Source organism: Pollachius pollachius (assembly GCF_949987615.1).
Source record: "Pollachius pollachius genome assembly, chromosome: 3".
NCBI classification, from domain to species: domain Eukaryota; kingdom Metazoa; phylum Chordata; class Actinopteri; order Gadiformes; family Gadidae; genus Pollachius; species Pollachius pollachius.
The window spans coordinates 30,623,382-30,647,878 of NC_136936.1; the positions used below are offsets into that span (position 1 = coordinate 30,623,382).

Here is a 24,497-nt window from a genome sequence, read left to right on the forward strand (position 1 = left end):
GCTGTGTGAGCCTTTCCTGTAGGGCTGGAGCCACAAGTTGATGCGTATGCATCCTTTGAGACCCCCTTTGATATAAAAGAGACCCCAGATCTATAGCTTACTTGTAAATGTCCTCAACTCAGTCACCTATTGCATCACTTCCTTTAGGACTTTGGCCTCCTAATAGATCATTGTAGTATAATTGAATGGCCTCTTTCATATATATGATACCACCACTACTGGGACGTGGCAACAATTCTCCAAATCCATATGGGGAGGGAGGGGGGTGCTTGTGGACAGTAGGGGTGTACACTAGAGATGGATTTATTGATTCGTTTCCGCGAACCAGTTCGCGTCATTCAGTTCGCCAAGAGGAGTCGTTCGCGAATCGTTCGTTCGTTCGTTCAGTCGAGTTTCCGGTAGCGGTGAATCGAATCATACACGGTTCTCTGAGTCAGTCAGACTCAGCCCCTCGTTCGTTAGTTCGTTCGTTCGTTCAGTCGAGTTTCCGGTTCAGTCGAGTTTCCGGTAGAATCATGGAATGAACGGCTCAGACTCAGCGCCTCCCTCGTTCTCATTCTCATACGTCAACATTACAACTTTAACCAAACGCAGCGGGATGGGGGGTGTAGTTGATTATTGGATGTTTGACATATCAGCAAAATAAAAAACTTGATTTAGCAATGATGGTGGGTGTCCCGGGTGTTTTAGGCTCCCATAAACAGAACCCTGTGCAGCCAAAGACTAAATCTAGCTGCCAAAATTAACACTGCCTTCAAAACGAGAGCTGGTTAATTGTGAAAAATGCATTAAACTGTCATCAGACAACGCAGTTATACGCTATTGTAATGACCTCGCCGGTGACAAACCAGGTCACTGAAAACCCGTAACCAACGGCAAAAAGCCACACTAACAACAACCGGTTACCCAGGCAACCCCCCAACCCGGTCCCTTCAACGTGCAAGCCCCCACCCTCCTGTTCTCCCAAGGCCCTCCCCCAGCTGACCTGATGATTCGCCCCCCACACTGATTGACAAGAAGAACATCCAATGCATGCACAGAGAACAACTGGCATAACGGACAACGAAATACAATGCAACACATAACACACAAACTCTTTAAATGTCCCGGTGTCGCTACACTATAGACTCTAGAGTTTCTGGTATAAAGGCTGGGACGAATTTCAAATGATAAATATGTACACTTTATGTTGAAAGTATACTGTCGCGATTTCCATTGAAACGAATTGTGCGGTGAGTAGTCTTCACAACGAGAGCTGGTAGGTTGTGAAAAATGTGGTATAAAGGCTGGGACGAATTTCGAATTATAAATATGTACAATGCATCCTTTAAATACGTCCATGCAACAGATGGCCAATGTGAATAATAGATAGCTCGCTCACTAAGCCCATTTGTTTTTTCCCCATTAAACCTGTTGATTTCTGTCTCTCATTGACTAAAATTCAACGAGAGCGTCCTAGACTCAGTCCTAGAACAGCATACGATTGGCTGGCTCTCGTGAGTCGTTACGTCTCTCAGTCGGTCCCTCCTCACCACTCACACAGTGAGTGAACGAACTGTCAGCGATTCAGCGACTAGTGGGTCTGGGAGGAGTCGACTCTGAGAACGAACGAGGCGAACGAGACGAACGAGGCGAACGAGACGAACGAGGCGAACGAGAGAGAGGAACCAGTTCAGTTCGTTCGTCTTAACGATTCGTTCATTCGAACTGATTCGTTCGCGAACGAGTCAACACTAGTGTACACTAGACATAAATAGGAAGCACACTCAGGAGGAGGAATGACCTCTCACACATATTTAATTAATTGTTTCAAATAACCCTGCCTCGTTAAATCAATGAGCTTGGTGTTTTGCTTCCAAGAATAGGTTATAGACTGTGTCACTATAAAATCTGTTCATGCACGTCTCTCAGAGTGACGTAACAAGCCACCAGACAAAGATTAAAAAAAACCCTAGTCAAGTTAATTAAAAAAGTAACTTATTAATTACAAGTCTAAACTGCAGAAAATAGAACCATCCAAGGTGCCTTTTGAAGGAAACCTTGGAATATCTGTCTATTTCCTAACCAGCGGTCCCTAGTTTACGACAAAAACAACACAATTGACGGCAGCTCCGTTGCCGCGTGGTTTTTGGAGCCATGTAAGGAGCAGAGGGGGCGTGGATAGCAACCATGACAGTCAAGTGACGTGGACGCAGCCCCATTGAAAAAAATAGGGCATGTCATGATTAGAGCCGTTATTGTAATGCGTTTTCCGCGGTGGACCAACGTAGTTATACTACATTCTGGTGTGAGACTGGGTTTAAGGGACGTGGTTAGTTTCAGTTTTTGAGGGGGTCTGCTGCAAAAATCGGTTGTTGTTTTGACCAATCCATAACTAGAGCGTGCACTGCGCCGCCCTTCTGAAGTCTAAAAAAATCTCCCGATTGAAATCCATTGGTTTAATATTGAATTAATTACATATAAAAATATAGGCTATATATTATATTTAAATATAAAATTATTTAGTTATAATATTATAAGTAGAACATGTAGCTTTTATTAAATTATCGTTATAACAAGATCTGTATAGAGCGTGCACTGCGCAGCCCGCCCCCCCCTTCTGAAGTCGAAAAAAATCACCAGATTGAAATGCATTGGTTTAATATTGGATTAATTAAACATTAAAATATATATTATATATAAATATAAAATTATTTAGTTATAATATTATAAGTAGACATAAGGATTTTATTATATTATCGCTATAACAAGATCTATAGCCTATCTGCACTTCCACCAATGTGTAGGCCTAAGTGTGGTTCAGGTATACCAGACAATATTAAATATTCATAATATAAAAACGATGTAAAAAATACGGTTGTGGGCCGAATTCGGTTAAAATTCAGCCTCTGCTGGCCCACAACTAGATCGTCTCATTTCGTCGTTACACACTTTAATTTAATTATCTTTAAATTATTATGACCATGGAGCCTTTATTTTCTCGCCGTTCATTCATCTCATTACATCCTTTCTCGTTATATCGATATGAATTCTCGGAACACAGTTACAAAGAGAGAGAGGAGCCATAGAGAGGGACACTGATGCACTGCGGAGCCAAGTAACTGATGGGCTTAAGAGTGCCTCTCCTATATAATAAATATATAGGGTTAACATTGGAGAAACGCTCCCATTCAGAATGCATTGGTTTACATTTCGTTCTGTGGAGCACGGTTATTTTTATTTTATTTTTTTTATTTTCAGTTTTTGAGGAGGTCTGCTTCAAAAATGCACAAACGGAAATATTGACATACCGTATTTTCCGCACTATAAGGCGCACTTAAAAGCCGGTAATTTTCTCAAAAAACGACAGTGCGCCTTATAATCCGGAGCGCCTTATATATGGATAAATTCGTGTTTACAAATGAACAAAGTTGTCAGAACGCTTAATAAAGTTTGACTTTGTCTGACTGTTTTGTTGACATTCCCTTTATGGCTGGTTCAGACCACACGACAGATATTCCTCCACTATTAGGAAGGTCACACTATACGATCACAGAGCCAGGAAATCGGGCGGAAGACTGGCCACACTACAAGATTCGAGGGTGCGATGCTCTACTTTGTATCATTCACGTTTGCAAGATATTTAAAAAATCTAAGGTTTGGAACTGCGTAATTGTGTTTTACTTTTTTGTCATAAAGGTTCCAGTTTTATATCTGCTAAATGCAGCAACTCGTCCTCACAGTTGCGTTGCGCGTGACGAGCTATACAATTAGCACAGCTCCATCTAGTGGATGCATAACGCATCCCCAGTCAAACGTTTGACTGCAGTATCTTCTATGCTATGCTCCTTATAATCCGGTGCGCCCTATTTATGAAAAAAGTTCTAAAATAGGTCATTCATTGAAGGTGCGCCTTATAATCCGGTGCGCGTTATAGTGCGGGAAATACGGTATATGGGTCATTCTACGAAACGGGTGCCATTTGAGTCCACAGCATTTCATGATCTTCAAAGGATGTAAAACATTGTCAAAATGTGTTCCAAAAGTTCAAGGTTGTAAATGGTACTGTTTTTAATTACATGATTAATGTTTAAATAACATTGCAAAATTAAAACAAACACTTTTTAGACATTATTAGTAAGGATATGGCTGGTTTTGCCATGTCCGCAATGACCAACAAGGAATTTGCATTAACCTTTTTAACTAAAAAATATTATTTCTAAACAAAACCTTTATTATACTAAGGATTAAAGTTATGCCCCTGACACTATACAATAGATTTATTCAAAATAAAACATTATTATATGCAAAAAAAGTCATTATAAAGTCATTAAAAGTCATGTCCCCATTTTGTCTTACAACCCCGTAACGCTTACAGTTTCTGCCTATTAAGAATGCACTGTTGCTTTAAATGATATCAGAGAGAGGAAGTGACATCATTCGAACCCTTGCAGGAGTCAAGGTCAAGAGCAGGCAAGTTCCCACATTATTTTAAATTGTTTATTTGCTGTTTTTGTGTGTTAGACAGGGTCCGTCAAGCTTAGTCTTACAGCCCCGTAACGCATAATAGATAGGGAAACTGTTTTAATTTTTTTTTAAATCCAGTTGTAATGTTTAGAAAATTATATTTAAGTCTGATTAGTGTAGTTGCTAGCTCAGCTAGTTGACCACATGGTAAGCGGCAGCCATTTTAAGGTGAAATTTACCACCCCGTAACATACCACCCCGTAACACTGTATATTGTTACGGGGTGGTAAAGGGAGTTGTAGAGGGGTTATTTTTGCCATTTAAATATGAAAATTCATTGTTTATATCATTTATATCATATTATATATTATAATAATATATTATAAAGAATAATTACATTACATAATCTGCAGATTATCATGGCTCCACTAAGTAATGCAGAAAGACAAAGACGATTCCGTGCCCGCCGGGACGCAGATCAAGAGAGGAGGCAGATGTACCTAGAGAGTGAGCAGCAGAGATGGAGACGAGATGTAGAAGGAGGGCAGAAGAAGTTAGTTAAAAACTTAAATGAAAGAGACCAGAGAGAGCTAAGAAAGAAGTGGAGGGAACAGAATGGAAGGAGAAAGCAGAAAAAGGCAATGTTGGGGGCTTTCCATACCCCTCCTGAAAGCCCAGAGAATGTACAGCCAGGATCTGCAGACAGGCAGCAGGCAGGACCTTCAAGGTAGCATTCAGTTATAGGGAATATAAGTGGAGAGTAGCCTAGATAAAAAGCCACCATGTATATTGACTGACATACTGAATTTGCTATTTTTTAGGCAACATGAAGCAGGGAAGCGGCTGTGGAGGAAGAATAAAGATCGCCTCAAGAAAGAAGTAGAGAAATTAACAAAATTGCTGGAGAAGGAGAGGAAGCGTTCAGATAAATACAGAAAAAAATACAAACGATCAAATAAAAGTGAGTCTCCACGCTCAAAAGTGCAACAATTGACAAAAAGTGGAAGATTAACACCAACAATCAGGAAAAAACTCCTCTACCATGAAGCTTTAATAGAAGATATCAAAAACAAGTACAAGACAGCAAGAAAAGAACGCGAAAAACAGCTTATCGCAAAGGTAACTGTTGGAGGGATTGTGAAGAGATACCGACTCCAAACATTTGCAGAAAAGCTACTAGGATTTTCAAAAAAGCGCCGCTTTCTCCAAGGTGAAACCATCAGCAGCACCACAAGAAAACCCACTAGTAGACTTCGTCCTGGCTTGAAAGCAGAGGTGCATTCCTTTTACAGAAGAGACGATGTCAGCCGGATAACTACTGGACGCAAGCAAACCATCACCCGAGGCAAGGTGAAAAAACAAAAGAGGTTTCTAATGGATACAATGAAGAACCTGCACAGAAAATTCGTTGCAGAACAGGAGCACTTCATTTCCTTCTCCCTTTTCTGTAGACTGCGTCCATTTTGGGTTGTACATCCCACTCTGTCAGATCGTGAAACCTGTTTGTGCAAGATTCATGAGAATCTTGAATTTGTGGTCATGAAGATGTATCACTCGAAACTAATTGAGACAACCAATCTTGAGAGTTTAACCAAGATGATTACATGTGATTTCTCTAACAAGGCCTGCATGTACGATGAGTGTGTGGAATGCAAAAACAAAATTATCCAGCTCCCTCAGTTTGATGCTGTGAAGACAGTTACCTTCCCTCAGTGGGCCACAGCTCAGAAAGAAAGAGAGGACATGAAGGATGGAACCACTGTTAGGTACACATTGAAGAAGCTGGTGGAAGATTCCCAAGGAAATCTGGTGGATTTGTTCCATGCCTTTCTACACAAATTCAAGAGGCACACTTTTAACATAATTCAGCAGTACTCTTACTGCAGAAAGTTAAAAGAAAACCTGACAAAAGAAGAGGCAATAATTCACATTGACTTTTCTGAGAATTACTCTTGCAAATACAGCTCAGAGATCCAGTCTGTTCGCTTTGGCGCCTCGCAAAATCAGGCCACGCTACACACTGGTGTGCTCTATCTAGGTGGAGACAAAGAGGTCGTGCCCTTTTGCTCTGTGTCACCCTCGAAACAAAAGGGTCCTCCGGCTATATGGGAGCACATGGCTCCAGTGCTGGATCATGTGCAAACGAATTACCCTCTGGTATCTGTCCTTCATTTTCTTAGTGATGGGCCATGCACTCAATATAAACAGAAAAGGAATCTGTACCTTTTCAGTACTGAGCTTGCAAGAAGAGGGCTGAAAGGTGGTACATGGAACTTTTTTGAAGCCAGTCATGGGAAGGGGGCTCCTGATGGCGTGGGAGGAGCCTTGAAAAGAACGGCAGACCAGTTGGTCAACACTGGCAGTGACATCCCTGATGCACACACATTATTCTTGGCCCTCTCAAACACAACCACAAGCATTAAGTTGTTCTTTATTCCGGCGGAAGCTGTGGATCATGCAGTGCAGCAGATGCAAAATCAGATTCCCCCAGTGCCATCTATAATGAAGTTTCACCAAGTTGTGACATATATTCCAGGTGAGGTCCTCTATCGAGAGGTGAGCTGCATGTGCTCCACCAAGAAGCAGCTAAACTGTCAGTGCTTTAACATCTTGCATTTCAGTTTTCACAAGCCTGCCCCAAAAGCCCCAAATGCCCCAATTGTGCCAGTGGAGAGAGAGGTGGAGAGAGAAGGCATCGATTGGGAGAGTGAAAATGTCATTGGGAGCTGGTGCGTGATCAAGTATGACAGTGACCTGTATCCAGGCATCATCTTAAATACTGATGAGACGCATGCACAGGTGAAATGCCTGCACAAAGGAGGAAATAACAAATTCTTCTGGCCTTTAATTGATGATATCCTGTGGTACTTGTTTGATGATGTACAGGAACTGATTCAACCACCACAGCCTGTGACATCCCGTCATGTTGGAATCGAGAAGGAGGTATGGAAGCGGCTCTCCGCAACACTGCAGTGATCCAATGCTAACGAGATTCTCGTGCAATGATACATTTTTTGATAATACATTTTGTGATAATTTTGTGGTAATTAAATTGATTGAGAAATACTGTTTTCTAATTAACTGATGGATCAGACCAAATTTGTATGTAAGTTTCTCTTTAATTTACTTCTGATGACTTCTATTGAGAAAAGATGAGTTCTGAGTTATTAAATGTTTACTTTATCACTTGATTATTTTAATTAATGTTCCAGTTTGGTCATCAAATGTTGATGTACTAATGACTATGAGATTGTCTTGACGAATTGATTGATGAATTCTTGAATATATCCCTACAGTCCTGTTGACTAGCATATTTGCACTTTTATGTGTTGTTTTAATAAATACCTTTATATATAACTTGGATATTGCATTATTAAGTCATCCCATGTTCACATGTATACTCCAAATTAATAATGTTGTTGGTAAAAACACAATATATTACATAGGAATAGTCAAAGTCAACCACCCCGTAACATGACTTACCACCCTGTAACATGACTTACCACCCCATAACGGTCTCTTTTTATTTAAAAAAAACATTGAAAGGCAATGAAATGCCTTATAAATAAATGTGGGATAGTGATGTCTTTATGTGGATCAATTAATACATGCTACTTTTATTTGACTATGGGAAGTATAATAGCATATATTGTTCAAAAATGTAAGCCATTGATTGGCGAAATTCATATCTCAAGGGAAATAATCTATATCATGAAAAACTACAATAAGACAACAAGCCTTTATCTTTCAGTATCAAAAAAAGGACATTATTCTGATAGGAAAATATGACATTTTTGAAAATTGTTTCATGATTTATGTTTTAAATTGTGTGTATCTTGTCCGTTACGGGGTGGTAAAAAATCAACTGCCGGGATGTAATAAAATAGATATAATTTGTAGGGATTTAATACCTGAGGTGGGCAAACATGTTTTTTTGAAGGTCTACTTTGTCTTTCATAATGTGAGTGTTTAAAAAACAGTTTTTCCTTGAAAAAAAAAAATGAAAATTACAAAGTGGAAAAGGCACCCGTCTCGTAGAATGACCCATATATAACGACAGGGTGCACTGTACTATCTGCGCACACCTCTTCTGAAGCCTCTCTCTCGTTCCGTTTTGTGGAGCACTTTAATTGTCTGAGGAACACGCATTCTGTGGAGCACGTTCGTTTCACCTTTTGCTTAAAATATCGGAAATATTGACATATATATAACTAGAGGGTAGAGTTGGGCGATATGGCCTAAAATCCATATTGCGATATAGATTGCAGCCTCTTGCGATAACGATATATATCACGATATAATATCATAAAATAACCGTTTCAGAACAGGTTACATAGACCCTAAGGAAAGCCAAACTGCTAAATGTATTTCAAAAAAAGAGAAATATAGTATGTCATTTCGAGAACATTTATTGTAAAACACTGTAATCATACAACATAATGTTGCAGATAAATAAAATTAGTATTGGGTTTCTTTCCTTTAGTGCAAACCATTCTAAAAGGCACTACACTTAGTTTAAGTCCTTGGTTCTTAAATGCCACCCAAGATGCAGAGAACAGGAAAAACGGGTGTCTTTCTAGATAAGGAACAGACACTGTACTGACAATTAGGGATGGGCATGATTAATTGATGATCGATCATTGATTGTTAAGATTTTTGTCGATTACGTGATATTTTTAACCATCAAAAGGAGGTTGACCCAGCCGGAGAGGTGGTCTCGGAGACGTTGCTCAACATGGAGCAAAGAGGAGACGGAACGTCTTTTGGATATTCGGGTCCGATATCCAAAAGACATTCCGTCTCCTCTTTGCTCCATGTTGAGCCACCACCCGACGGTCCGACAAAAGCAAGTAAAAATGCTGGAAAACATAACTTAAAAATGCTGATGCATTTAACACATTCCGAGTCAGGATGAGGGAGAAGGAGTTGGACCAGTCCGCAGATCAATGTATATCACGCTGTATATCCATGATTGTTTACTTTCACCGGTGCTTTCCCCTCCCCTTTTTCGCTTTACAACGCCCCAGACCTTTTTGTCCAATGATTTAACGTTCTTTGCACACATGCAGGTTTGTTGATGAATCCTGGCACTGTTGCGAAAGCTGCAATGTGAAAAGGAATTGCACCAAACCAAAAATTAAACATTGTATTTTGCGTCATCAACATGCCTTATCGCGATAGAGCGATAGAATTAAAATCTCTAACGTAGGCCATTTTTATCGTTTATATCGTATATCGTGCATTACTACTAGAGGGTGCACTGTACTATCTGCGCACACCCCTTCTGAAGCTTCTCTCTCTCTCTCTCTCTCTCTCTCTCTCTCTCTCTCTCTCTCTCTGACTCTCTTTCTCTCTCGTTTCGTTTTGTGGAGCACATTAATTGTCTGAGAAGCGCGCGTTCTGTGGAGCACGTTTGTTTCAGTTTTTGAGGAGGTCTGCTTAAAAAATCGAAAATATTGACATATATATAACTAGAGGGTGCACTGTACTGTCTGCGCACACCCCTTCTGAAGTCTCTCTCTCCCTCCCTCTCTCTCTTTCTCTCTCCCTCTCGTTTCGTTCTGTGGAGCATGATAATTGTCTGAGAAACGCGCGTTCTGTGGAGCACGTTCGTTTCAGTTTTTGAGGAGGTCTGCTTAAAAAATCGGAAATATTGACATATATATAACTAGAGGGTACACTGTACTGTCTGCGCACTCTCTCTCTCGTCTGAAAAACGCTCCCATTCAAAATGCATTGGTTTACATTTCGTTCTGTGTAGCACAGAAACATCTGAGAAACGCTCCCATTCAGAATGCATTGGTTTACATTTCTGTGTAGAACGAAAAAAGTCGGACATTCGTGCTCTGGGACACGATTCAATAGATTAACGTTCGTGTGCATGAGCACGAAATCGCGTGATACCGGGTTGAATTTACATGACGACTCAGTATTTCTGAAGTTGTAGAAGAAAACGCTATTCCACGTGTGAATTAGGCTATATTATTTGCACCATAAACTGAGCCATTTGAAGTTTGAAATTCATGTGGTCATGCAACTTTCTCATCGGAGACTGCAATCGCGCTGTCAAAATATGAACTCGTCAGTTTCAAATGCGCTCATGGCTCTTAAAGGGGATGGGAGATGGCACTCTCATTGCATTGGTTTATTGCACGTTACGCCCAAACCACACCTACGGGTAATTAGGCTACTTCAGGCAACCCTTTTTAGATTTGCGTCGGGTGCAAGAGTCATTTATCACTTGCGTTTCAGACCGTTAAAATAGGGCCCACTGTCTTATTCAAACCAAGCCTTCACAGAGGGAGGCTATGGGGACAGCTACTGGTTTATATTGATGGGAGCCTGGGCCATGTTGATAAGCTAGCAGTGAGAGGCCGTCAGAGGCCAGTCCTTCCAAGAGGAAGTCCGCAGGGAGCGTTCTACAGGTCAGTATCTGCTGAGCCTCGTTCCTGTTTTCTATTGTAGCACCTGTACACACTATTGCTCTGCATGACTCATAATCATATCCTGTATAATGTTTTCTGTTCATGTGGATATCAATCAAATGAAATGTGTTTAAATGGTGTCTTTGTTTGTGTGTATATGTGTGTGTGTGTGTGTGTGTGTGTGTGTGTGTGTGTGTGTGTGTGTGTGTGTGTGTGTGTGTGTGTGTCGTACCGTTTTCCTGATTTGTGCTTTTGATTTACAGGAAGAAAAGACAGGTGACATTCCTCTGGTCTGAGGGATAGAAAGAGACAGGTAGAGAGAGACAGGCAGGTAGAGAGAGACAGACAGGTAGAGAGACAGACAAGTAGAGAGAGACAGACAAGTAGAGGTACAGAGTGACAGACAGGTAGAGAGACAAACAGGAAGAGAGAAAGAGTGACAGACAGGTAGAGAGACAGAGAGACAGACAGGTAGAGAGAGACAGACAGGTAGAGAGACAGAGGGACAGACAGGTAGAGAGATAGACAGATAGGTACAGATATAGAGACCGACAGGTAGAGAGAGACAGACAGACAGGAAGAGAGAGAGAGAGACAGAGAGGTAGAGAGACAGAGGGACAAACAGGTAGAGAGAGACAGACCGGTAGAGAGATAGAGAAAGACAGGTAGAAAGAGAGCCAGACAGGTAAAGGGACAGAGAGGTAGAGAGACAGCCAGACAGGTAGAGAGACAGAGAGACAGAAAGGTAGCGAGAGAGACAGAAAGGTAGAGAGACAGACAGGTAGAGAGAGACAGACAAGTAGAGAGAGACAGGGAGAGAGCGAGCCAGACAAGTAGAGAGAGACAGATAGGTAGAGAGAGACAGGGAGAGAGACAGAGTGACAGACAGGTAGAGAGAGACAGACAATTAAAGAGAGAGACAGACAAGTAGAGAGAGACAGCCAGGTAGAGAGAGAGACAGGGAACGATATGTAGAGCTTTAAGGTTTTTGTTTCATATATATATCTAATAAAACCTTTTAGTTGACTGAGAGAAAAAGAGAGTTGCATGGTTGTTAGTGTGAGGAGTGAGGACCTTAGTGAGGCCACTGTCTTGGCCAGGGCGTAGTCTCGTCTCTGTGACGGAGGCATCCACCTGTTCCTCTCCGCCAGCGCTAAGCTTCGCCCACCAAACCCAAACATGGCGGAGAAGCCAAACGTCAACAAGCGGCCCAGAGAGGAGAAACTACACATGTCTACCTGTTGGAGGTGACCTGATACACACACACACACACACACACACACACACACACACAAAAACATACACATATTAATACACACACATTAATACACAAATACACACATTAATACCGAGAGGAGAAACTACACATGTCTACCTGTTGGAGGTGACCTGACGCGCACACACACACACACACACACACACACATTAATACACAGACACACACACAAACACACACACACATTAATTCACAAATACACACTTAAACACACATGGATACACACACACACACACACACACATTAATACACACACACACACACACACATTAATACACACATACATATATACATTAATGCATTAATACACGGAGACTCATGCATCTGTCTCCGATGAGACAGATGCATGACCACACAAATTTCAAACTTCAAATGGCTCAGTTTATGGCCAAATAATATGGCCTAATTCACACATGGAATAGCGTTTTCTTCTGGAATAGGGTTTAACTTCCTAAATACTGAGTCGTCATGTAAATTGCGGCAAAGAAAACTTAACACACAGATTATATTCGGTCCTGTGGCTGCAACTGTGGGTCTCTTTACTGATATGCGGCAATACATTAACAGTGGTTTTCAAACTGTGAGACGCGCCTCCCCTGGGGGGCGCCAGAGTTCTTCAGGGGGGGCGCGTCGTGAGAAAAAAATATACCAGAAAAAGTAACGCAAAAAAAACGCAAAGACGAAGACGCGCTGTGTTCGAAATCGTTCCCTATTCACTCACTCACTATTCCCTATATAGTGTTTATGATATAGTGCACTATATAGGGAACGAACAAACGAGAATTCGGACACTACGCTGAACATTTCTAAACGTCATTTGCGTCAGTAAATGCACCGGGTATTTGTATGACGCAGACAGCTGCGCCCACATCATGTAAACAAACCGGGCACCCACGAGGAAAACTGGAGGTTGTATTGATGTTGAATGTTACATTTCCTTGATCAAGTTGTTTTTTAATTAATTTTGAATATTACATTTTCTATGTTAAATCCCAAATAAATTGTTGACGTTTCTATTCATTTTTGCGGTTATTCAGCTTCCTTCTTCTCCTCCGGATAACACGACCACATTGCATTGTGGTACACGGGAGTAACATGTACGGAACATCGTATGTTCACTCAAATTTTGGATATTTTAAGTCCACTATCTAGTGCATGCAATTTACCACTGAGAATTCGAACACTTCTAAAAAATGGCGAGCACCCTATATTGTGCACTATATCCGTGATAGGGAACGATTTCGAACACAGCTACGCAAACTCATTGCTCCCACTAAAGTTGAGGTGAGCTAAAAAGGAGGCTAAACTGGCAGTTTACAGATTAAGATGTTCAAATGTATTTTAAAAACGTTAAGCTTAGATTAAGATGTTAAAATGTGTTAACAAATGTGTTTAAAAATGCACAAAGATGTTTAGAATGTTTAAAAAAAATGTTTAAAATGTTTCAAAAATGTTTAAAAGAAATATGATCAGAGATTTTTAAAATGTGTAAAATATGATCAGAGATGTTTAAGATATGATCAGAGATATTTAAAATGTGTAAAATAATTAAAAGATCTTTCAAAACACAGGGATTTAGAAAAGAAAATTGGGGGAGGGGGCTCAGCTAAAATTTGTTCTCTGAGGGGGGGCTCACTCTCATACTTTGAAAACCCCTGCATTAACACACATCGTTTCTTACCAGTATTGTATACATAATTTTACATACCACCATGGACACGCCCGATCTCGTCTCATTTCGGAAGCTAAGCATGGTTGGGCCTGGTTTTATTTACTGATATGCAGCAATACATTAACACACATCGTTTCTTACCAGTATTGTATACATAATTTTACATACCACCATGGACACGCCCGATCTCGTCTCATTTCGGAAGCTAAGCATGGTTGGGCCTGGTTAGTACTTGGATGGGAGACCGCCTGGGAATACCAGGTGCTGTAAGTGGTATCGGGTGGTGGCCAATAGGTGGCTCTCTTCCCTCTGGCCTTAACATCAATCCCGATGCCCCAGTGCAGTGACAGGGACACTGTGCTGTGGAAGGCGCCATCCTTCGGAGGAGACGTAAAACCGAGGTCCTGACTCACTGAGGTCATAAATGATCCCAGGGCACTTATCGCAGAGTAGGGGTTTCCCCGGGGTCCTGGCCCAACCAAGCTCATTCAATCTGGCCCCCTAATCATCCTCCTGTATAATTGGCTGACTTATTAATTCCCTCACTCTCCTGCACAAGCTGGTGTGTGGTGAGCATTCTGGCGCAGATTGGCTGCCGTGCATCACCCAAGTGGGTGCTACACACTGGTGGTGATTAGTGAGGTCCCCCCTTCACTGTAAAGCATCTTTGAGTGTCTAGAAAAGCGCTATATAAATTCAATCCATTATTATTATCGTTATCGACTTCTGTTCCTAATATGCATGTGTCCCCCCCGTTAATGTACATTGCCATGGACTGTATTATGCATTACGTGTTTATTTTGTGTGTGTTTAAACAGATGGATGCACACGCGCGCGCCTGCATTCATTCATTCTTTTTAACACTCACTCATGGTAAAACTATGTTTCCTCACGATCAAATAGCCTACTCATCAATCCTAAAAGTTATGGGCTTGTACACGACGTCGGTGTCAAGAAACTATGTGTTCGCTGTACGGTGTTTGCAGATGCATAGATTTAAATACAACTTATTACCGCTGTATCAGCTGTTCTTTCACAAATAATTTAACCAACGTTATCATTTACCCTAAAAGGAGATTTTGTTTTGAAAGGCTGGGATATAGCCATCTTTGCTCGAGTTTATTATTGTTATTATTATTATTATTTTAACGCATGGGATAGCCTACTAGTGTTCATTCATGCAGCCCCTATTGATTTTTTTTTTTCCACAATCCACATCATTGTCATAATATTTCAATCAGGCAAATCTTTTGCATGTTTGGGCTGTGTATAGCCTACTGGTGTGTAAGCAGTTGCAGTTCCAACCTGCCATGGTACGTCAAAATTGCAACACCAACTGCGCTATCCCATTGTGTGACATGGTCACATTCTGGATTGCTGGGGCGAGATACATTGTTTTTTAACTATACTTTCCAAAGTCATATGGGCCCAAGCAGCCTCTCGGGGTGCGATGATAGTGCGATGATATCTGAAGGAGGAGTCGCCAACAGCCGCTATTTTGCTGGTGCATGTTCAGCTTAAAGAGCTTGAAGGGTAAAGGTGAACTGATCAGCGAAACTAGATGAGGACACATCCCTTTCCTGCCCCAGGATGTGGATATAACACTTTACATGCCTATTGGGAAGCTGGATGTGTCTACACCTTTGTTGGCCGTGGCAGAAGGGTTACCAAGGTCTGATCAATACTGTGTCTGGACTTTCTTTATGCGCAAACGCATTTTAATGGAAGGTGAAAAGTGGGTCTCTGTCTGTCCTTCTGTCTGCCTGTCTTGTCTTTATATCTGTCTGTCTGTCTTTCTGTTTGTCGGTCTTTATGTCTTTCTGGCTGTCTGTCCATACCCAGGATGATGTGGAGAGCAGCTGTGATAGGATGTCTAACTCCATGGACAGAACATGAAATAATGTCTGTGGAACCTAAAATACACAGAGATAGGTGGATAAGACATACAAACAGATGTACACATATACATAGTACATATATATATATAACAAAAAAGTATATAGACACAGTCAACATTCTATAAACTCTGTCAATATTCTATATACACAGTCAACATTCTATGAACAACTTCAGTGTCAACATCTACCTTCCTATTAGCAATAGCAGTCTGGCAGTGTGTCAATGAGGTGCTCACCAGCAGGGATGATTCCCAGGGGAAGAGTAGCCTGCACTGGGTTGAGATCACAGTCTGGGTCCCTCTGGGAGTCAAGCTGTGCCCTCAGAACCAGAGCATGGGCCAGCTCTGCTACAGTACCATCACCCCCTACACACACCACACTACATGTTCACAAACACACACACACACAGTGTTAAAAAGTGGGCGACTGGTTAGGGTGTGGTAGGTTTTAGGAATATAGAAACAATAAAGATAATTCAACAAGTCCTAGTCCTACATAGACTGTATCTAGGGTATATGTTTTGAAGCCCTACATGCAGTATGAGATAGTACTGCTCCAGTCATCTGCACATAGGGCTGAACACCCAGGACATCACCAGGACTATCTGAACCAGGTCAGACAGCAAATGTAGCTTATTAGCTGATGAAGGTTCTACCCAAATCTCTACCTCTTTTTCACACTTCAACAACAGTGCTGACAGAGGAGATGGAAATAATTGAAAGTTTTGTGGTCATCGAGGGTGTTTGAATTTTTCTAAGGGGTATTGCATCATTCGCCATAGCCATGTTAATAATAGCTCTCTGTCTGTTCCTGTCTGTGGGGCCCGATATTCTCAGGAATATCGTGCCCCTTCCTCCTCGACTTCCTCGACCTGTGATCCTATGTAGACAAGTCAGTTTAGCATGTGTTTAGTCAAACAAGGCATCCCAGCGGACAAGGCATTGGTTCAAACATGGAAGGCTGTGAATGGGAACCAAGAAGTTCTTATGTGCAAATAGGCTACAGTGTACTGATGTTACTGGAGGCAGTAGAACAATTTTGCTGTTGCTCTTGTCAAGGTGTCTAAAATACTGTTGCATCACTATATCTGCTGAGGATTGGCTAAACTCTCTGTCCAGCCTCTAAATGTCAACTTTTGGCTCATGACTACCACGGTCAGCTCATGTTGCTCGAACCTGATATGATCAATTTGGTCCTTGTCTTCTTCATCCACCTCCTCCCCCAGGTCCAGATCTTCCTCTCCCTCTCCCTGAACCCTCCACAGGCTCTCCCTTTCATCCCCACCCTCCCTCTTCCTCCAACGTTGCCTTCCATTTCTTAGTTTTCATTTAAACACTTACAACTTACCGCCAACAGGTTGCTGGATACATTTAGATGGTTTAACCATCATTGAGCTCAACCATCTACAAGTACGAAATACAATTTGTCCACATGTAAACTGTGTTTGGACAAATCTGTAAGTGGTTGTAGTACAAATGGACCATAATAAAATTATAAATTATTACCTTTTTGGTGTACATAACTATAAGGAGAAAATAATTTCATGTTCTTGGTGCTATGAGCACTTATTCTTTTTTCCAAGATGAAAGTTGATCTTCCTCCAAACAGCTCTTGGACGACAGAGTCACAGCAGGACCACAAGGAGATCTGCACTAAGCTTCAACAGAAGGGCATCGAATCGTTCCTTGTTTATCTGGCAACTTTGATAGAGAATCACAATTGCATCAAGATGTCGTTTACCACGACAGACGAGGTAAAAGAAACCCTGATATCTTGGGTGCTTTATGTATGGAAGAAGACCCTGGGTAGAGAGCTCCCGGGAGGAGATGGAACTGCATTGAGAAATTTAACCAGCCTGTGTTTGCAATGTAACGGTTAATTAATGCAACCGTCTGCTTCAAGAGAATGGCTATGTGTTATTACTATTATTTAGATTAAAATTAATTGTTAATAGATATTAATCCATATAATGAAGACAATTTCCATCTCTAAAGCCAGGAGTGTACAAACAGCCTGGTAAATACATAGGCAGGGTTTGACCATTACACAATTACTGAATGAACATTAATTAATTAATTAATTAATGACCATTCATTAATGAATGAATAACCATTTATTAATGACAAAATGACCATTCATTAAAGGTCCCATGAGATGCCACCAGGTATGAGTGTGATTTTCAAAACGGCTTGTAACGGCTAATCACACTCACACCTGGTGGCATGTCATGGGACCTTTAAGGAATGAATGACCGTTAACAAATCAATGAATGACCATTCATTAATTGTGTGTGGGTTTGTTATATCTGCAGCCAATCTCATGGCTCATCACCATTAGCGTAGCTTTGAGGGTTTGATTAATGGTGATTACGACATTAAAAAAGACAAAAGACATTACATCTGTGTCTGAATTTGGAATTTAGTCTGTAAGTCTGTCGAAGTATTAAAAACAAGAATATTTGCATGATATTACATTATCAACAACATCAGTAGTGTCACAATAGGGTAAGCAATAGATCTATACATGTTGATATATGTTTGTGAGCAGGACTTATACAGATATATACAGTGGGGCAAAAACGTATTTAGTCAGCCACCAATTGTGCAAGTTCTCCCACTTAAAAAGACGAGAGAAGCCTGTAATTTTCATCATTGGTAAACCTCAGCTATGAGAGACAAAATGAAAAAAAAAATCCAGAAAATCACATTGTCTGATTTTTTAAGAATTTATTTGCAAATTATGGTGGAAAATAAGTATTTGGTCACCTACAAACCAGCAAGATTTCTGGCTGTCACAGACCTGTAACTTCTTCTTTAAGAGGCTCCTCTGTCCTCCACTTGTTACCTGTATTAATGGCACCTGTTTGAACTCCTTATCAGTATAAAAGGCACCTGTCCACAACCTCAAACAGCCACACTCCAAACTCCACTATGACCAAGACCAAAGAGCTGTCAAAGGACACCAGAAACACAATTGTAGACCTGCACCAGGCTGGGAAGTCTGAATCTGCAATAGGTAAGCAGCCTGGTGTGAAGAAATCAACTGTGGGAGCAATTATTAGGAAATGGAATACATACAAGACCACTGATAATCTCCCTCGATCTGGGGCTCCACGCAAGATCTCACCCTGTGGGGTCAAAATGATCACAAGAACGGTGAACAAAAATCCCAGAACCACACGGGGGGACCTAGTGAATGACCTCCAGAGAGCTGGGACCAAAGTAACAAAGGCTACCATCACTAACACACTACGCCGCCAGGGACTCAAATCCTGCAGTGCCAGACGTGTCCCCCTGCTAAAGCCAGTGTATGCCCGGGCCCGTTTGAAGTTTGCTAGAGAGCATTTGGATGATCCAGAAGAGGATTGGGAGAATGTCATATGGTCAGATGAAACCAAAATATAACTTTTTGGTAAAAACTCAACTCGTCGTGTTTGGAGGAGAAAGAATGCTGAGTTGCATCCAAAGAACACCATACCTACAGTGAAGCATGGGGGTGGAAACATCATGCTTTGGGGTTGTTTTTCTGCCAAGGGACCAGGACGTCTGATCCGTATGACGGAAAGAATGAATGGGGCCATGTATCGTGAGATTTTGAGTGAAAACCTCCTTCCATCAGCAAGGGCACTGAAGATGAAACGTGGCTGGGTCTTTCAGCATGACAATGACCCCAAACACACCGCCCGGGCAACGAAGGAGTGGCTTTGTAAGAAGCATTTCAAGGTCCTGGAGTGGCCTAGCCAGTCTCCAGATCTCAACCCCATAGAAAATCTTTGGAGGGAGTTGAAAGTCCGTGTGGCCCAAAAACATCACTGCTCTAGAGGAGATCTGCATGGAGGAATGGGCCAAAATACCAGCAGCAGTGTGTGAAAACCTTGTAAAGACTTACAGAAAACGTTTGACCTCTGTCATTGCCAACAAAGGGCATGTAACAAAGTATTGAGATGACCTTTGGTTATTGACCAAATACTTATTTTCCACCATAATTTGCAAATAAATTCTTTAAAAATCAGACAATGTGATTTTCTAGATTTATTTTTTTCATTTTGTCTCTCATAGCTGAGGTATATCTATGATGAAAATTACAGGCCTCTCTCATCATTTTAAGTGGTAGAACTTGCACAATTGGAGGCTGACTAAATACTTTTTTGCCCCACTGTATATACATATACAGATCTCATCTCTCAACTCATCAAACCGCTTATCCGGGATCGGGTCGCGGGGGCAGCAGCTCTAGCATGGGGCCCAAAACTTTCCCCAAAATATACAGATATACTTTTTTATTTGTATGGCTAGTAACAATGACAGACACTGGTAAAAGGAGAAGGAGCACCCGTGAAACGATAGGCAGTGTTGTTCCTGAACGTGGTCATTGAACGATAGTTCGTGAACTCGTTCATATTTTGGGCGAACGTGAACTGAACGTACTGTATTACTGCCTGATGAACGTTACTGTGAACTCGTTCATTCTGGTGTCTGTGAACGGCACGCTCACCTGGTTTAACTTCGTTCAATATGGGGGTTATTTGTTTATCAACACGGCGGATGCGCGCGCAAATTGCCGTGTTGTTTGACCGGTTGCCATGGTAATCTCCGTGTGGTTAATTTGCAGTTGCGGTGTTGCCAGCTTACTGTATCATTAAACTGTAATCAGAAAAAGCTGTTATATGCCATAGACCCTATAGTATCTGTCGTATAAAGGCTGGGACGAATTTCAAATTATAAATATGTACACTTTATGTTGAAAGTATAGACCGGCGCGATTCCCATTGAAACGAATGGCGCGGTGATTATTCTTCAAAACGAGAGCTGTTAAATTGTGGAAAATGAATTAAACTGTATTCAGACAAAGCGGTTATATGCTATAGACCCTAGAGTGTCTGTGGTATACAGTCTGAGGCGAATTTCGAATTATAAATATGTACAATCCATAACGTTAGCTCTCTGGCTCATAGCTCAGCGGACTACAATACCTCATAGAATCATTGCTTGTTGGCCGGAAACGGAAAGGGGGGCTGTTCAAGTTAAGTTGTAGTCTTTTCGCTCGGTACTCCGTCTCACCAGTAGGGCTAGAACTGAGCGAAAAGACTACAACCAAACGTTCCGTTTCCGGCCAACGAGCAATGAGTCTTCCAACAGAAATCAATGGGATTTACAAAATGCGCTAAATGTGCAATAAAACACGATATAAACTGTATTTCGCTACGATACTTGATTCAACCACTCTATTTCATCCTAGACAAACCACAAATGGGGCTCAATGTTCAAAATACCAGAGAAAACGAATAGCTCACAGCAACATATTGAAAAAAAGAACTATGAACTAGTTCATTTTTTTGGAACTGTGAACTTAGTTCAAAATTTTGAATTATGAACGTTTAACTGAACTAGTTCATTTTAAAATTTGTGAACTGAACTTTGAACTAGTTCACGTAGAAAGTGAACTTTCCCAACACTGACGATAGGGGGTATAGTTACATGCCTGGTGAGTCGAGCTATAGCACTCTACACACCCACTCCCCCATAGAGCCATTAATGTCGGGGAGGACAAATACTAACCATTAAAACTGATTGTGGTACCAGTTCAGTTCAAGATGGATCGGGCTAGAGAAATGGTACGCCTTTTAAAAGCACCCAACAATAAATGAGGAGATGCTTCAGACAGCTCTATGTGAGGTGAATCTATTCTCAATGAGAAAACAGGTCAGATCAGTTTAGATTGTTTAGCTGTTCACCTACTGTCATTCTGTGTCTCATAGAGAAGTTCAGTGTTAAGCAGTATACTGTGTTTACTGTTTTGCCAAAGCTGTGAGACTGAGAATGTGCTTCCAGTCTTGCAGATCTGGACTGAGGTTCTGCACCTTGACTGAAGTCTCACAATCTGTTTTCATTTTTTATTTATTTTATTTTAGTGTGTAAGCAATCGTAAAAATACAAAATCAGACTAGCTCATCTGCTGTAAGATTATCTCTTATTGCTCTCCGCCTCCAATACACCTCCTCCCTCCCCCTCACCCTACAGACAGACAGACTTGAAGCAGACAGACAGGCAGACAGACAGATGAATGATGAGGAGTAGCCTACCCGTCGTATTGTGTGAGACTGCATTCCTTCACTACCGTCAGAATGTGTCCTTTCCTCTCAGTAACTGCAGAGAGAGAGACAGGTTAGGAGTCAGTTTCACACCTCAACACTCGGCTGCTAGGGAGCTGGGTTGAGGAAGCTAGAGTTAAGGTGCTAGAGTTAGTAAGCTAATGTAAGAGGCTAGAGTAAGGTAGCCAGAGTTAGGGAGCTATAGGGCGAGGGAACTAGGATCAAGTAGCTACGGTTAGGAAACTAGGGTTGGGGTGCTAAGCTTAGGAGACTAGGGTAGGAGAGCTAGAGTTAAGAGGCTAGAGTTAGGAAGCCAGAGTTAGTGAGCTATAGGGTAAGAGAACTAGGATTAATTAGCTAGGACTAGGGAGCCTGGGTTAGGAAACTATGGATAGTGAGCTGAGATTAGGAAGCTCGGGCTAGTGCGCCCGGTTTAGGAAACTATAGATAGTGAGCTGAGGATAGGAAGCTATGGTTAGGTAGCTATTGTTAGGAAACTATGGATAGTGAGCTGAGGTTAGGAAACTAGGGTTAGTAAACCAGCTACAATGAATTGATTAAGATTTGATTCCATACTGGGTGTCAGGCTTATACTGGTCTCAAACACAATGTGTCAGGGGCCGTATTCACAAAGAATCTTAGGGCTAAAAGTAGGTCATAAGTGGCGAATTTAGGAGTTACTCCTAAAAATAATTGGCGTGTCAGTCTTAAATGTAGGGCTCCTATTATCTTTTACTATGAGCAATTCACAAAGTACTTTAGGCCTAAAAGTAGCACCTAAGTCTAGGAGAGCTTAAAAGTCCTCGAAAGGACTCCTTAGACCTATTCACAAAGAATCTGAAAAAGGCTGCAGCGAGACGGAATGCTCTGGAGACAATGGAGGACTGTGAATTGATAAAGAGATAAAATAATATTAATAACTTGGATTTTTATAGCACCTTTCAAGATAGACAAGGTCGCTTAAATATAGGATAAATCGTGAGGTATCAAACTTGTGGTTGAATTAGTGCGGGATACAATAACGTCCACAACAAACAGGAATAACCCAATCAGTTCGGATATAAAATGTTTGGCAACACTTCGATATTTAGCAACAGGGAAAATGCAACTTTGCAATGCCGACGCTTTAGGAATATTGCAACCATCAGTTGCTATGAATCAAACCATCAACACACTCTCTAGACCACATTTCATTCAACAGTTTATCCGGTTGCCTTTGGACAATTAGCAACTATACAGGATTAAAGCCAACTTCATTGCATCGCAGCTATGCCCGGTGTGGTCGGTGCTATTGATGGGACGTACATCAAAATCATTGCGCCGTCAACAGATGAGGACGTTTTCGTCAATCGAAAGAAAGTCCACTCCATCAACGCGCAGATTGTTTTTGATTAAAATTGTACCATTCTTGATGTTGTTGCAAAGTGGCCTGGATCTACCATAATTCACGTATTTTAATGGAGAGCGGTTTGAGGCAGCTTTTTGAGAGGCACCATGTACCAGCTGGATGTCACTTGCTGGGTGACAGTGGCTATCCCTGCAAGACGTGGCTCTTGACACACTATCTCAATCTACAACCGGGAGCACAGTTAAATTATAACATGTAAGTGATTACGCATATTACACCTAGGCCTATGCATAAAAAAACATTGTATTGAATCCATGTATGGTTTGGAAAAAAACAACAAAAGAGGACTCTGTTAATTGGTTTTTCGGATATGGTTTAAAATCGGAATATTCAAAGAACGAACCATACACGGATTGTATTAGCTCTTTGTCGCCTTTTATTTGTTGAATCCATATTTATTATTGTTTACTGTTTATCTCGATCTATGTTAGAGCACAGAAATATAAATATAAAATATAAATTCCCAAATATAATCCCCCTCCTCTCCAGCACAAACTGGGCCAGCAGTGGCAATTGTTCCTGGGACCAGTTGGGCTTTCGCTTGCGTTTCACGTCTTCTTTGTCTCCGCTTTCATTCGTCATGATAGGGGCCTTGAACGGCGGTATGGGCTGATATATAAAGTGTTTAAGTACCTGAAATATGCTCATTGGATAATAGTTAAGAGTCTAGATTCAGCCTATTCCATTAGAGTCTAGATTGAGGCCATGCTCGAGCAACTGTTACTGTTTCTTATATCCTAAGCACATGTAAGAAGCACATCTGACATGAGAAGTAATAAAGAGCATGGAGCGTGTGTCTGTGTGTGTGTGTGTGTGTGTGTGTGTGTGTGTGTGTGTGTGTGTGTGTGTGTGTCCTAGAAACACTAAGTGGAGCAATAAGCATCAAACCATCTGGTCATTACCCCTCCCCCACAAAACACACTGGGAGGAGGAGTGGAGGGAAGAGGAAAGGAGCGAAATAGAGGAGGTGATATGGGAGGATAGGAGGAGGAGGAGATTAAATGAGGGAAGGAGAGAGGTGAGAGTTTAGGAGTGAGGAAAGGAGATGGGAGGTCAGATGAAGAGATGAAATGAGGGAAGGAGAGAAGTGAGAGGTTAGGAGAGAGGACAGGAGGTGGGAGGTTAAGAGAGAGCAGAAGAGGTGGGAGGATAGGAGAGGAGGAGAGGAGATAAAATGAGGGAAGGAGAGAGGGGAGAGGTTAGGAGAGAGGACAGGAGGGGTTCTCTGTAGATTAGGAGAGAGGAGAGGAAATGAGCGAAGGAGAGAGGTGAGAGGTTAGG

The 24,497-nt window shown here is 41.5% G+C and overlaps 1 protein-coding gene across 1 annotated transcript in view; it reads right to left on the reverse strand.

Annotated features, from left to right (window-relative positions):
- Positions 1-24,497, reverse strand: part of cerkl (CERK like autophagy regulator) — a gene marked incomplete at both ends in the record, with an annotated part of 36,879 nt that overhangs the window by 5,332 nt on the left and 7,050 nt on the right. The window contains 5 exon segments of the mRNA XM_079733340.1: positions 11,104-11,163; positions 11,946-12,123; positions 15,658-15,732; positions 15,954-16,096; positions 21,800-21,863. Of these exon segments, the coding sequence (XP_079589466.1) occupies positions 11,104-11,163; positions 11,946-12,123; positions 15,658-15,732; positions 15,954-16,096; positions 21,800-21,863 (520 nt within the window).